Source organism: Lotus japonicus, chromosome 4 (assembly GCF_012489685.1).
Source record: "Lotus japonicus ecotype B-129 chromosome 4, LjGifu_v1.2".
NCBI lineage: Eukaryota > Viridiplantae > Streptophyta > Magnoliopsida > Fabales > Fabaceae > Lotus > Lotus japonicus.
Window position 1 is genome coordinate 32802593 of NC_080044.1, and position 12345 is coordinate 32814937.

A 12345-nucleotide genomic window follows, 5' to 3' on the forward strand; every position below is an offset into this window, starting at 1 on the left:
CTGTTTCCTCCGCCGCCGCCGCTGCTGTTGAGCTTCACAACTACAGGAGGGAAGCGAATGGATTTGAGGAAATATGCAGGGATTTTCGTGGTTCTAGATCCTTTCTATGCTCCTTTGTTCCAGAATCTCAACACCCAAACACCTTCAAATCGATTCGGCGAGGGAGAATCCGGGCGTGATGAAGCACTGTGGCAGTAGCAGCTTATGGGAATTGGGAACAGAGAGTGACTGAGTGAGTGAAGGGTTTGAATGTTGAAGAAGGAATTAGGGTTTCCGGATACGCAATTAAGGGTTAAATACCAAAATCTTGAACCCCGAGAGTTCCTATTCTATGGAAGTGGTGGACTTGCAGCGAGTGGATTGATAGTTGGAGGAGGGATTTGTGGGTTTGGATCTGTGGGTATGGAAAACTGGGGAAGATAATTTTGAAGAAGATGAAAAATAAGTGTGCTATTAATAATATTATGGTCATTAATTTACCAATTGATTTGGTAGCTTAACTGGTAGTGTGTGTGTTTTGCCAGTCCAATATCTTGGGTTCGAATCCTGCTCCCTCCTTTCCTAAGTTCTAAATTTTTATTTAATGACATGGCGTGACATGTAGGATGCTAACGTGACATTTTTTTTAACGAAAGGGCACCTTTTTTTAACGGAGGGGCAAACGGTGCACGTTTATGAAACATGAAGGGTACAAACATAGACGAAAAAAGAATAGGGTCGACATTTGCACAAACGTAATATATCAGAGGCATGAAATGCTTTTAAGCCAAATTTTTTTAACCATTAATGATCTCTAGGGACTAATATGACCGGTGCTTACTTTCTTAGGGACGAAAATGGTGATTCACTCTTTTCTTTCCTTCCATCCAAACATAGTGTAAATTTCAAATTAATTTGAAATGTGACTTTCTTCCTTCACTTTCTTCTTTCTTTTTCTTCTTTCTTCTTCTCTCCTCTCACTCTCAGAAACCCGTCCAAGTTCCACCACCTGCTTTCTCCTTGTTTCTCCTCACAAGCTCATCTTGCTCATGACGGGCTTCGGTGTCGCAAAGGAAACACCATCGCCACCATCAGGAGTAGCGATCAACTCCCCCCACTCCATCACTGCCTAATCACGACATGCAAGTTTTCTTTTCCATCATCCATAGCTTTGGCGGGTGAGATTTGAGACTCAACCTCACCATCATGCAATATTGGTATGCTGTGCACTCTCTTCTCGTTTCTAGCTTGAACTAACACAGATCTGAGTCCAACCCGTCCCAATCCGCCCGCTAACCCGTTCCACCCGGACCCTACATACCCGAAGCCAAACACGGTCGGAGTCGGCCTTGAATATGTTTGATTGAAATCCGCCCAAACCCGACATCTTTCACCCGAGCCCGCCCGAAACCGACCCATGCTCAGCCCACTTCTGCGCTTCTATGCTCAATTTCGTCGACAGCTCCAGATTTTAGCCGAAGTTGACCGTTGCATCACTCCCATGGATCCTCCTCTGCATAAACCCTCCTTCAACCCGAACAAGCATCTCAAAGAACAGTTACATTCTTCTTTCCTATCTTTTTTTCTTCCACATATGATGATGATAATAATAACTATTCTCAAATTCTCATCACTGAGCCCCATTTCCCCTTTGACCTAATTTCACAGATTCGTGAGCAATTTAAGTGGATCCTCTATGCTCGAAATCGCGGCGCTTACGATCTCTATCCCCGTGAGTTACCCCACATTTTGCACGCTACTTAGCATCACAGTATCATACTTCAATGTGATGTTATTTTCTGTTTTCTCTTACAGATTCTGGTCATTATTCGTCATTCCATCACCTCCATTTCCACCAATGGTTAGATCCTTACGGATTTTCAGTTTCGCACTATCAAATCTAGTGATTGTTGATTTTTCTTTTGAAATTATTTTGGTTGGTTTAATGGCACTCAAACCCTTTATGCTCCATTGCAATATTTCCTTATAATTCTGGTAGGGCTGTTTTTAGTAATTATTATTGTTTGATTACATTTGGTCTGTGATTAAATATATGTTTTATTTCTTGATAACAAACTAAGCATCATACATGGCATTTTTGTTTGGTCTGAACTTCTTTTGTTCTTTAACTTGTTTTTAATTCCGTTTTATTGATTGTAGGTGCCTCGCTTAGGAAGAAAAACGATGATGCACTGTCTGAGAATAGGACTTTCAAAGCATATCTAGCTACATTGTCTCTCGATTTTCTTATCATTGTTGTTCCCATGCTCTTATTTTTCACTGTAAGTGTTACCCAGTAGCATCAAAAGTTTTGGGCTTGGGAGTAGCTTAATTTTATTTTTTAAATTTTTTTCCAGGGTGGGTGGAGTACATAACATAGCTTGCTTAAACGAAGCTATGTTGATATGAGTTCAATAGCCATCATTTTATTTCTAATTACTTCACTGAACTTGGTGACAGGTACTTGCTGACTGGACTTATATTATCGCCAGTTTGTTTGCAATCTTGACATTACTTTATATTGCAGCAAAGGGGTAATTGTTCAGTTTTGTTTAACTATCTTCCTGAAGGAACATTGAGTTTTATGAAATAATTAACAGTCAAAACTCAAATGTTTCACATGATCCACAATTTTGAAGCGAGTTATGACTGACTTCCATACCCTTTAATTACAGGTCTGGCGGTTCATCTCTTGTTTTAAGAGAGCCCAATTCTCTTCGGGCTTATGTTACTTCATACAGGGTTATTGTGGTATGAAGTGCGACTCTAGAATTCTCTGTTCCATTATACTTATCATACTATGTTATAATCTTGATGAAATTATCTGTGCAGATGATTATAACAGTCTTGTGCATCTTGGCTGTTGACTTTAGAATATTTCCAAGAAGATATGCAAAGACTGAAACTTATGGAACTAGTTTGGTATGATTCTTTAGCAATTCTGAATACAGAAAAAAAAAATAGACATCACATAAAATGCTCTATTTAGTTCCTCATCCATCACTTTCCCTCAAGCAATGTCGTTGATTACCTTTTGATGCAGTTTTGTGAGTCAAATTCCTATATCATGAATGTACTGTAAGTTCAGAAAACAAAATAATTTCAGACAAGTACTCCTGGAGTATAGAAAAAGTAGAGAACATAGAAAGGAAATTTTCTATCTGAATATTATGAATCGATTTCTCAATGAATGACCATACAAAACACTACTAATGCTATATAGCAGTCATATATCTCTTAACTGCATCTAACACTTAGTATGTTGTAACTAAATGCAACTAATTACAATTGATTGCTGACAAAATTTTATGAGCGAAGTTACAAAGTTTTGTTCCTATGATAGAGATGCGACATCCAATAGCTGGCTAACTAATACAATTAATAGTTTAATACTATATGCATATAAATACCATAAAATGTCAAATATTGCCTAAAATTCATAACATACATAATAGCGATAAAAGTCATAAGTCTTTAACAATAACACAACTAAAAACCACTCAAAGCAAGGTAAAAAGGTTAGGCTTGGTCTTACACGGACTCGACCTTCAAATCGTTCAAAGACAAGATGGTCTTACAGTTAAAATTTAGGCTTGGTCTTGCTCTACCCCCAAAAACTAGCTTAGGGGTGAGGATAACTCTGCCCTGTATGAGAATTTATTTGGCCATAGGAACGTGGAATTGCAGGTCACCCATGTATGCGTGGTCTCCAATGGACAAATATAGAATAGACGCTAAAGATCTTAGAATATGGGCTAGGCCTAACTCTAACCCAAAAGCTAGCTTAGGAGTGAGGATTTCTGGATTGCTTAACCATATGTAGAACTTCTCAACACAATTTGAAACGGCAACTCCAATTGAAATTAAGGTGTTCACTATAGTCTTGATTCGCTTCAGGTAGTTAGAGAAAGATTGGTCAGAAAGATTCTTCGGCGGAATAATTGGATTAACGACGAACCTCTGAAATTTGTGTGCATGAACCACTCCTTCATTCTGTTGTCGTCAATAGACAATGTTACTTCCATTGAGTTTGATAGTGTGATGGAATGAAAAAAAGAAAGTGGGTGCCTTATTTGACTTGGGAAGATGTGTTGTACTTCATTATAGTATGCTTCTTTTGATGAACGTTTATACTATATATATTTTACTTCTGACTTCGGTGATATTCAAGTAGAGGAAATGGGTCTTATTTTTTAGCTTGAAGAACTCGGCTTGGTCTTTTTGATTCAACTTTTAAATAACTGCTCTTCTATCATTGATTACATGACACTACAAATTTGATCTCTGTCTCTACCTCTTCAACTATTTCTTTCATTCTCATTTGTACTTATTTTCTTATTGCATCAATTTTAGGTTGTTACATTGCTAACAAGCAGTGCATTCAATAATATGATTGTTCAATTGTGATTTGAGATTACTTTTGCATTTTAGATGGATCTTGGAGTTGGAGCATTTGTTTTAGCAAATTCACTAGTTTCTCGGCAAGCACGAAATATTACATCTGTGTGAGTTCTTCAAGCTACCCTATCTTGTGTCTTCATACTTGAATGTGATTCTTAGCTCACAAAATGAACTCTTGAAAATTAATGTTTTCGTATATTTACCATAATACAAGATTTTATATTTGCTTAGATGCACAACCCTTTTTTCTTGACAGCAAAAGATATATATTATTAGATAGGTAAATTTCATGAGAACAACCCTCTCACAAATAGGACAAATCAACAAAACCCAACCAAACAAAACCACCCCAAAGACCACACCTAGTGAACGTGCCTCATTAAAACCTTCCTAGGAAAAACCCATTGGGATAAAAACCTAGTGAAGGAAAAAGTGTACAACTTCCCCAAGAAGTGCCTTTTTGTTCACTTGATTTTGATAAATTGTTATATTAGTGGACAATAGTTTTGGGTAGTTTAGCCCAATATGCCCACATGTCAGGATGTATATATTTTCCTTACTCTAATGATTGGGTACTTAAGAATTTTTACATCACCTCTTTCTTTTTCGAACATGATATCTGAGCAAAAACTCTCGGTTAGATGTCATTTACTTTTCTGGTTGGTGCCCAAGTTCTGGTGGCTGAATCTTTGTAAACTAATGACATATAGCATTTATATTTGGTTGATGATAAGCTGATAATTCTTCACCACTAACACGTGATGGTTCCTAAGTTTGTGCGTTTGTCAAATGTTGTCTATGAAGGTTGAGTTAAATGCTCTTTTCCTGTCAGTAAACTGCAATAAGGATCTAGCATATGAGATAAATCTCTTATGGTTTAAACTTTGGCTGCATTGAGTCTTGATTTTGCTTCTGTTTGCGATCAAAGTCTTGACAGCCCAACTAGTCTTACCTTAGAGGAGATTTTTTCATCTTTTCCTTGTGACTAACATTCTTCCAGCGAGGTCAGCTACATGCAATGCGATAGTTCTGCATTGGTTTTCTTCTCATGTCCACTGTCTCCTTAGGAGGAATAGGGTCGCGAATGTGAAGGCAATTGCGGTGCACTTATTGTCGTGGATGGGGACATATTAAAGATAAGCATTATAAGTTACATGGTCACCCTTGTGTAAGTCTAGTTCACACAAGTGAGATTATGCCCAATAGCCAACCTTCCCTCTATTGCAGCATTTATCGCTCTTACGGGCATTGATCCAGAAGGAGTTAATTTTATTTTCAATTAGTATGCAGCGTGCAAAATTTTACTTGCTTCCAACCTTGAGGACAATGTTGAATTTTTGGAGGGTAGTATTGTTAGGGTTGTAAATATTATTGGGCTTGCTTAGGCCAGTGCTTGGGTTTGGTATGTGGACCTTGGGCATGTGTCAGGGTTGTTTCATTCTATTAGCTAGTCCTTTTAGGCCTGTTTGGCAGTACTTTTATTTGTAAGTAGAGTTGGGCCATTTTATTAGGTTAGTTGGGTTAAATTACTATAAAAAGGAGTTTCCTGTTTAGGTTTGGATTTTTTGAGTATCAGAGTTTGTAAAAAGATTCTCCCTTGGTAGAAGGTTCTCCTTCTTGGTTAATAAAATAAAAATCAGGATTCATTTTTGTACCCTCTTCTCTTTTATTGTTGCCGTTGGGTTATAAAAATAACCTAATAGGATCCAACTAGTTTCAAGGAGCAGATTGATATAATCTCGGAAGGTCTTCCCTCAGAATATGAAGGTTTAGTTAATTGGCTGAATATCAGTGGAAAGTTTCAGTCATTAACCATTGATGAAATATAAGATTTTCTTTCTCAAGAAGTTAGCGTTGAGAAGAACAAGAAAACTATATCTAGAGTTTTCAGTTAATTTAAATCAGTCTACTTCTACTCCTACAACAACTCAGTCACAGCAAGTTAACACTGCTTCAGGCTCTTCTACTCAGATTTGGTTATCAGTTAAAAGATGGTGGTCGTTTCTTCTACTCAGAGTCTCAGATTTGGTTATCAGTTAAAAGATGGTGGTTGTAATAGTAGGGTTCGAGGCCATGTATGTGGAAGCCGTGGAAGTGGTCGTTTCAATGTTCACAGTCAAGTGATCCTCAAATATGGTCATTGATAAGTATAGACCTTTAATTAGGAAGGTCTATGTATGTTAGGACGAAGAGAGGAGTAGCAGGGAATAATAACCTTGTAACTAACTCCAGTGAGCTTAGGAAGTTTCAAGTCATCGTGGACCTGAAGGGAATAATAACTCTGTAACTAACTCCAAAGAGGCTTAATATTCTGTTAGCAAATTGTAACTGTTTACTACCTACTATAAAGGTTGGTTAGCAGGGTAGTTAGAGTTAGTTTTGGGTTGTTGAGAGTTGTGGAGAGACTGGTCTCCCGAATAACCAGTGGTTTGTTCTGTAATCTTGTGAGTTTCCTCTGTTTCTTCTCGGATTCAGAGAGAATCAATAAAATTCTTCTCAGTTTTCTCTCTGGTTTATCAGTCATCAATCACGCTTCACTCAGCTGTCACCTTCACTTCTGCTTTCAACAATCAGTGGCATCAACCACAAGCTCGACCATCACATCTTACTCAACGTTTCCCTGCACCTTCGGGTCCATCTTTTCAGACTACTACACCCTCACCATATCAGGCTTCTCAGAAGTTTCATCAATCTCCTCCACCTAATACAACTCCACAAGCTATAGTTATTAATACACCAGCTGATTTTACTGCTGCAGCCTGGTCCCCAGATTTAGGCTCTTCACATCATGTGACACCTCATGCACAAAATATTCAGCAATTACAGCCTTTTGAGGCTCCTGAACAGATATACATTGGTAATAGTCAGGGACACTATTAACTCTCAATGTTCCACATTTTTTTCCTCACCTTTCAATTCTTCAATTTCCTTTACTGCAAGTAATTTCCTTCATTTTCCCAAAATTACAAAGAATCTTTTAAGTATTATCCAATTTTCCGAAGACAACGATGTTTTCTTTGAATTTCACCCATCTTTTTAATCCTTGAATTATAGAGAGAATTTGGTTTCCGTCCCTATACTAAAATTTTGGTGGCTTATGTCCCTTAACTTGATAAACCTGTCGGTTTTCTTCCTTTGACCATTTTGACCACTTAGGTGGCATGCCAGCGTGTAGGCGTGTAGGTAAACACTGACGTGTTATTCAAGGACTACAAAAAGATATAATTCAACATACTTAATTACTATTATAGGGACGGAAACCAATTTCTTGTTATAATTCAACTTACTTAATTACTAAATTTAGTTAAGTAATGGGTAGACTCTTAATTGTAGTTAAATAATAGAACCGAGAAATTATGGAATGTATTATGTATTATTATAAAGAAACCCTAATTTTCAAATAGGAATTATGGAAAAGATATAAGGAAGGGATACCAAACACCCTAAACCCTAGAGAGATCCAACGCTCTAACCCAATTTCCAAAGTAAATACAAAGAAGATCCTGATGCTCTCTAACCTCCCTTATCTATAGGCTACAAGCCAACCATCAAACTACTAACCCCTAACTAACCTATACATGTAAGCACTACAAAGATGATCCTAATGCTCTCTAACCTCCCTTATTAGGCTACAAGCCAACCATCAAACTACTAACCCTTAACCGTAAGCACCTATCAATATTTGGGTACTTATCATTAAATAAGGAAACTAATTAAGACTCATAGTCTTTTTTAAATAAGAATATAAATCAATATAAATATGAAAGTAAAGAAACCAATCAGAATAATCTAAATTACCTTAATTACTTTATGATCAAGATATTATATGATGTATTTTTTTCAAATTCTAATATATACATATATACACACACATACATATATGTTGGATTAACTTATACGAGTTTACATGTCGAGTCTGTGAACGCTCCACGAGTTCATATAGACTCTAGAGTTTAAGAGAAAAACTTGGGGACTTCTATGACAAGCTTATACCATGGGTAATAAGCAATATTAACAACATGAAATCCTGACGGCCTTTTGAAAATTAAATATGCTCCTTTGCTAATTGCCTAATTCTATTTACATGCTCTATAATGACGTTGGTGTCTTTTTGAATGAACTTGAACAGATATACTGCATTCTGCATTCCTCTGATGATATCATTTTTTTCTCATGCTTCAGAAACTGGAAGACTGCAATAGTTTCAATTAGTCCACTGCTAATCTTAGGATTTTTTCGGCTTATTACAACAACTGGTGTGGATTATCAGGTGCGACTATGTACTTTGGGATTCTTAGAAATTTCTATGTAGAAACAACATGTGGATACAGGTTCACAAATACTGCACCAGTTGGTTTTTTAACAAGGAGAGGGGCATATATTTTTGAAACTTGGAAGTAGTATCACCTGGTTTCAGGAAGACTACAGTCACAGATAATTCTGACCTCCATGGTCTTTATAAGCCTAAAAGCTTTGATCCCATGCGTGTTTGGGTGATTTAGGCTTATTTTGCGAAAGCCATTCACTTGGCATCTGAATGGAATTTGGTCTTGATTGTACTCTGCTAGACTACTAGCCCTAGTAAACTTCAATAGTGTTCGTAGAATCTGCTCCCTATAACCAAAATGAGTAACATGAGAGCAGGCATTAAAGAAAGTATTGATGCAGCTATTCTCATGATTGCTTTTATTTACAATGGTCACCACAATCCTTGTTTGCCCATCTATCGAACTGATGTTTCCAGTAGTCTAATTTCTCAGTTAAGACACTATTAAGGAAGTCAGTTATCTTTTCTCCTTCTCATTTTTTTTATGACCATGGTAATTGGTCACTGCAATGCAATTTTGACGTTCTCAACGTAGCCAACTTTTTCTTCTTCTTTTAGGTACATGTGAGTGAATATGGTTTGCATTGGAATTTCTTCTTCACACTTGCTGCTGTGTCAATCCTTACTTCCTTTATTAGTACTCCCCCTCAATATTCTGGAGTCTTTGGTTCACTTGTCCTAGTAGGTACATTTTTGTTTGTGTCTTATCCTTGTGTCTTGCATTTCAAAATCTGATTTTCTTATAAAATTAAATTTGTTTTCCAAGGTTACCAGTTCTGGTTGATGCATGGTTTAAATCATTACTTGCTTTCCAATGAGAGAGGAACGGATATCATAAGTCAAAACAAGGAGGGGATTTTTAGCATATTTGGTAAGAATTGCACCCTGCATTGTTTAACTTTTGATGCTATCCCTGTAATTTCACTAACTTATTTCTTACCAATTTACTTGTCATTATATAATATTTGCTACTAACAGTAACAATCTTATTTCGTCTTCAGGATACTGGGGCATGTACCTTGTGGGTGTAAACTTAGGAAACTATCTTATCTTTGGAACCCAATCCTCTGCATATAGAAGTAGCAGATGGGTTCGAACGAGGGTTTGGGTCCTAGCAATCCTATTCTGGTAAAGCTTGATCCAAAACTTGTTTTCTCGTCTTGAATGAAGTCCACAGATTGAACTTGTCCTATTTTGATGATGTCCGTCTCAGGTTATTGACTGTACTTCTAGACCGCTATGTGGAAAGAATTTCACGGAGAACGGTATGTCACACTATCTTCTAGTTTCGTACTTCAGAGAGAGTTCGTTTGGCATCATTCACTGAAAACTAATTAGTGATACTTTGTGCAGTGCAACCTGCCGTATGTGACTATGGTAGTGGCTGACAACCTACAGGTTATTCTCACTTCATTTCATGGGATCATTGTCTATCATAGTGTGATGGAGCATGTTTAATTTGTAGCTTGTATTGGTCAATGCATTTTAGGATTCTTTTATTGTCTCAATCTTGGTTAGCGCATAAACTTATATTTGTGCAATTGAATATTTTTAAACTAATCTTGACACTGCCTTTCGATAGAACATTTCAGCATATTTTCATTATGGAGACTATTTAATGTTAAAACAAAGTTATCCACATGCCGTTTGATTTGAAAACGTAATGGGTACTGTCAAACCACCAATTATCCCAAAAGCTCAAGTTATTGGGTAAGGGTCACAATAACTGTTTTGCATTATTACTTCTAATTCTAACACGCCCCCTCACGCAAGAGCCCGTTTGGGCTTGAAGCGTGGAGAATGCACAGGCCCACCTACCATGTGCTTTAATTCTTTATTTTTATTAGAAGAATTGGGGGCAGCAAGGAACGAACTCTAGACCGCTTGGTCATTGAGGCTCTGATATCATTTTAAAAAACCAACTATCCTGTAAGTTTAAGTGCATGTTTAATTGCAATTCTACCACCACTAGATGTGGATGCATCTTTCCAAAAAAAACTATTTATTGCCTCACCTAGAAGTGGATCACACCTAGATGTGGATCCATTTGTATTTTCCAAACACACACTAAGTTGTTGGGCAAGTGCCGTACTTCTACGGATTGCTATCTTAACAAAAAAGCATGACATTCTTTAATTGTTGCTGACATTGTTATTGCTTATGTGGAATCTGTTTTTTGGTTTGGTTTCAATACTTATTCTGGAAGTCACTTATTTTTCAGCTGTTGTCAATTCTAATGCTGGCTGATCTCATTCCTGGATGTAAAACTTCTTTACTTGAAGAAGCATTTAATCGGAACTTGCTGGCTACATTTCTTCTGGTGAACAAGCTATTCTTATTGATTATCATTGTATGCTTTCTCTCTAAATTTCTGTTATAAGCTAATCTCCTCTAATAATTTATATGCAGGCTAATGCACTTACTGGGTTGATAAACTTGTCAGTTGATACACTCTCTGCGTCATCAACCACAGCCCTTCTTATCTTGCTTGCCTATGCTTATGTTTTATCAGCAGTGATTGGAATTGCTCATTATTTTGGTATGAAATTAAAATTTTGGTGAAGCAGCCTTTTGTCATGCTGTAGTCTATTGTATTCATAGTTTATTATAAAATGATTTCTTTTCATTAATCATGAATTTTGTTTTGGTCAATTAATCATCAATTGAGTTTCATACCCTGCGGCGGTGAGCATATCTTCGAATACATCTGGGTGGCGATAAAATGATGTAGGGTGGACAAAGCTCATCTTTATGAAACCTAATGTTAAAGGTGGACATGAAAGGTTTGCTAACTCAGCAATATTGTTGAGCAAGTGCAACTTAAAACCCTCTATGTTGTCATCTGGTATGTAGATCTTCTAGGCATATTATTTATATAGAATGGGAAATTATGATGAATTATGGGGATCTGAATGAAGGGTAGCATATAGTAACATGGTTAATCGAGTCAAACAGAGTCAAGCAGTCACATGTTCGACAGCTGTGTTCTTTCACTTGTCCTCATAGGTAAAAAAGGCTAAATCCTGGTCTTTGTAATCTCCTTTTTTTTTTTCTTTGTTACATACATGTACACCTGGAGAAGCCAAGAAAAACACATTAAGGGTTTCTTTGATACTTGTATTTTCTTGGTGAAAAAAAGTGGAGAACTAGAGTGTGTTTAGGTACTTGACGTAGCCTCCAAGTTGACGGTGGACTGTTGCATTTTAAATACGCACGGAAAGAGCAAGTACTCTCCATTGCAAAAGTAATATTGGATTTAATTCTCGGTTATCAAACTCAAGGTACATGGATTACTAACTCTAAGAGATGGGGACATTGTTTATGCAATTCAAGAGTTGGAATATTGTGAGCATGCAAGAGAACAAAGATAATAAATAAAATATAAATTCAGAATTTGATCAGATGGATACAACATCAATAGATCTAGATTTCCCCATATTTACTATTGAATCCTATGATTGCCGATTATACCCCTAAGTTACCAAACTCAAAACAACCGATGACCATATAACAATCTTAACCAAACGCTCTATATCTATCAGTGACTGATGACAAACGTGTTAGAGTGGATAAGCATGAGGTGCTGAGAAGCTACCTAAGGGACATTTCATGGGGAAAGCTAAAAGTGACTCTCATTT

The 12345-nt window shown here is 36.9% G+C and overlaps 1 protein-coding gene across 2 annotated transcripts; it reads left to right on the top strand.

Moving 5' to 3' along the window:
- The first annotated feature begins 911 nt into the window (after window positions 1–911).
- Window positions 912–11359, top strand: LOC130710990 (uncharacterized protein At4g17910). 2 transcript variants are annotated; one of them, XM_057560411.1, is made up of 16 exons: window positions 912–1196; window positions 1648–1711; window positions 1795–1840; window positions 2140–2261; window positions 2440–2513; window positions 2655–2730; window positions 2812–2901; window positions 4411–4484; window positions 8563–8650; window positions 9266–9392; window positions 9474–9578; window positions 9709–9835; window positions 9921–9972; window positions 10061–10105; window positions 10929–11027; window positions 11117–11359. In XM_057560411.1, the coding sequence occupies exons 2-16, from the start codon at window positions 1676–1678 to the stop codon at window positions 11267–11269; spliced, it is 1314 nt and encodes a 437-aa protein (XP_057416394.1). In that variant the 5' UTR covers window positions 912–1196; window positions 1648–1675; the 3' UTR covers window positions 11270–11359. The 2 variants fall into 2 exon arrangements, with proteins under 2 accessions (XP_057416394.1, XP_057416393.1); XM_057560410.1 differs by having other exon boundaries at window positions 913–1536.
- The last annotated feature ends 986 nt before the right edge of the window (window positions 11360–12345 follow it).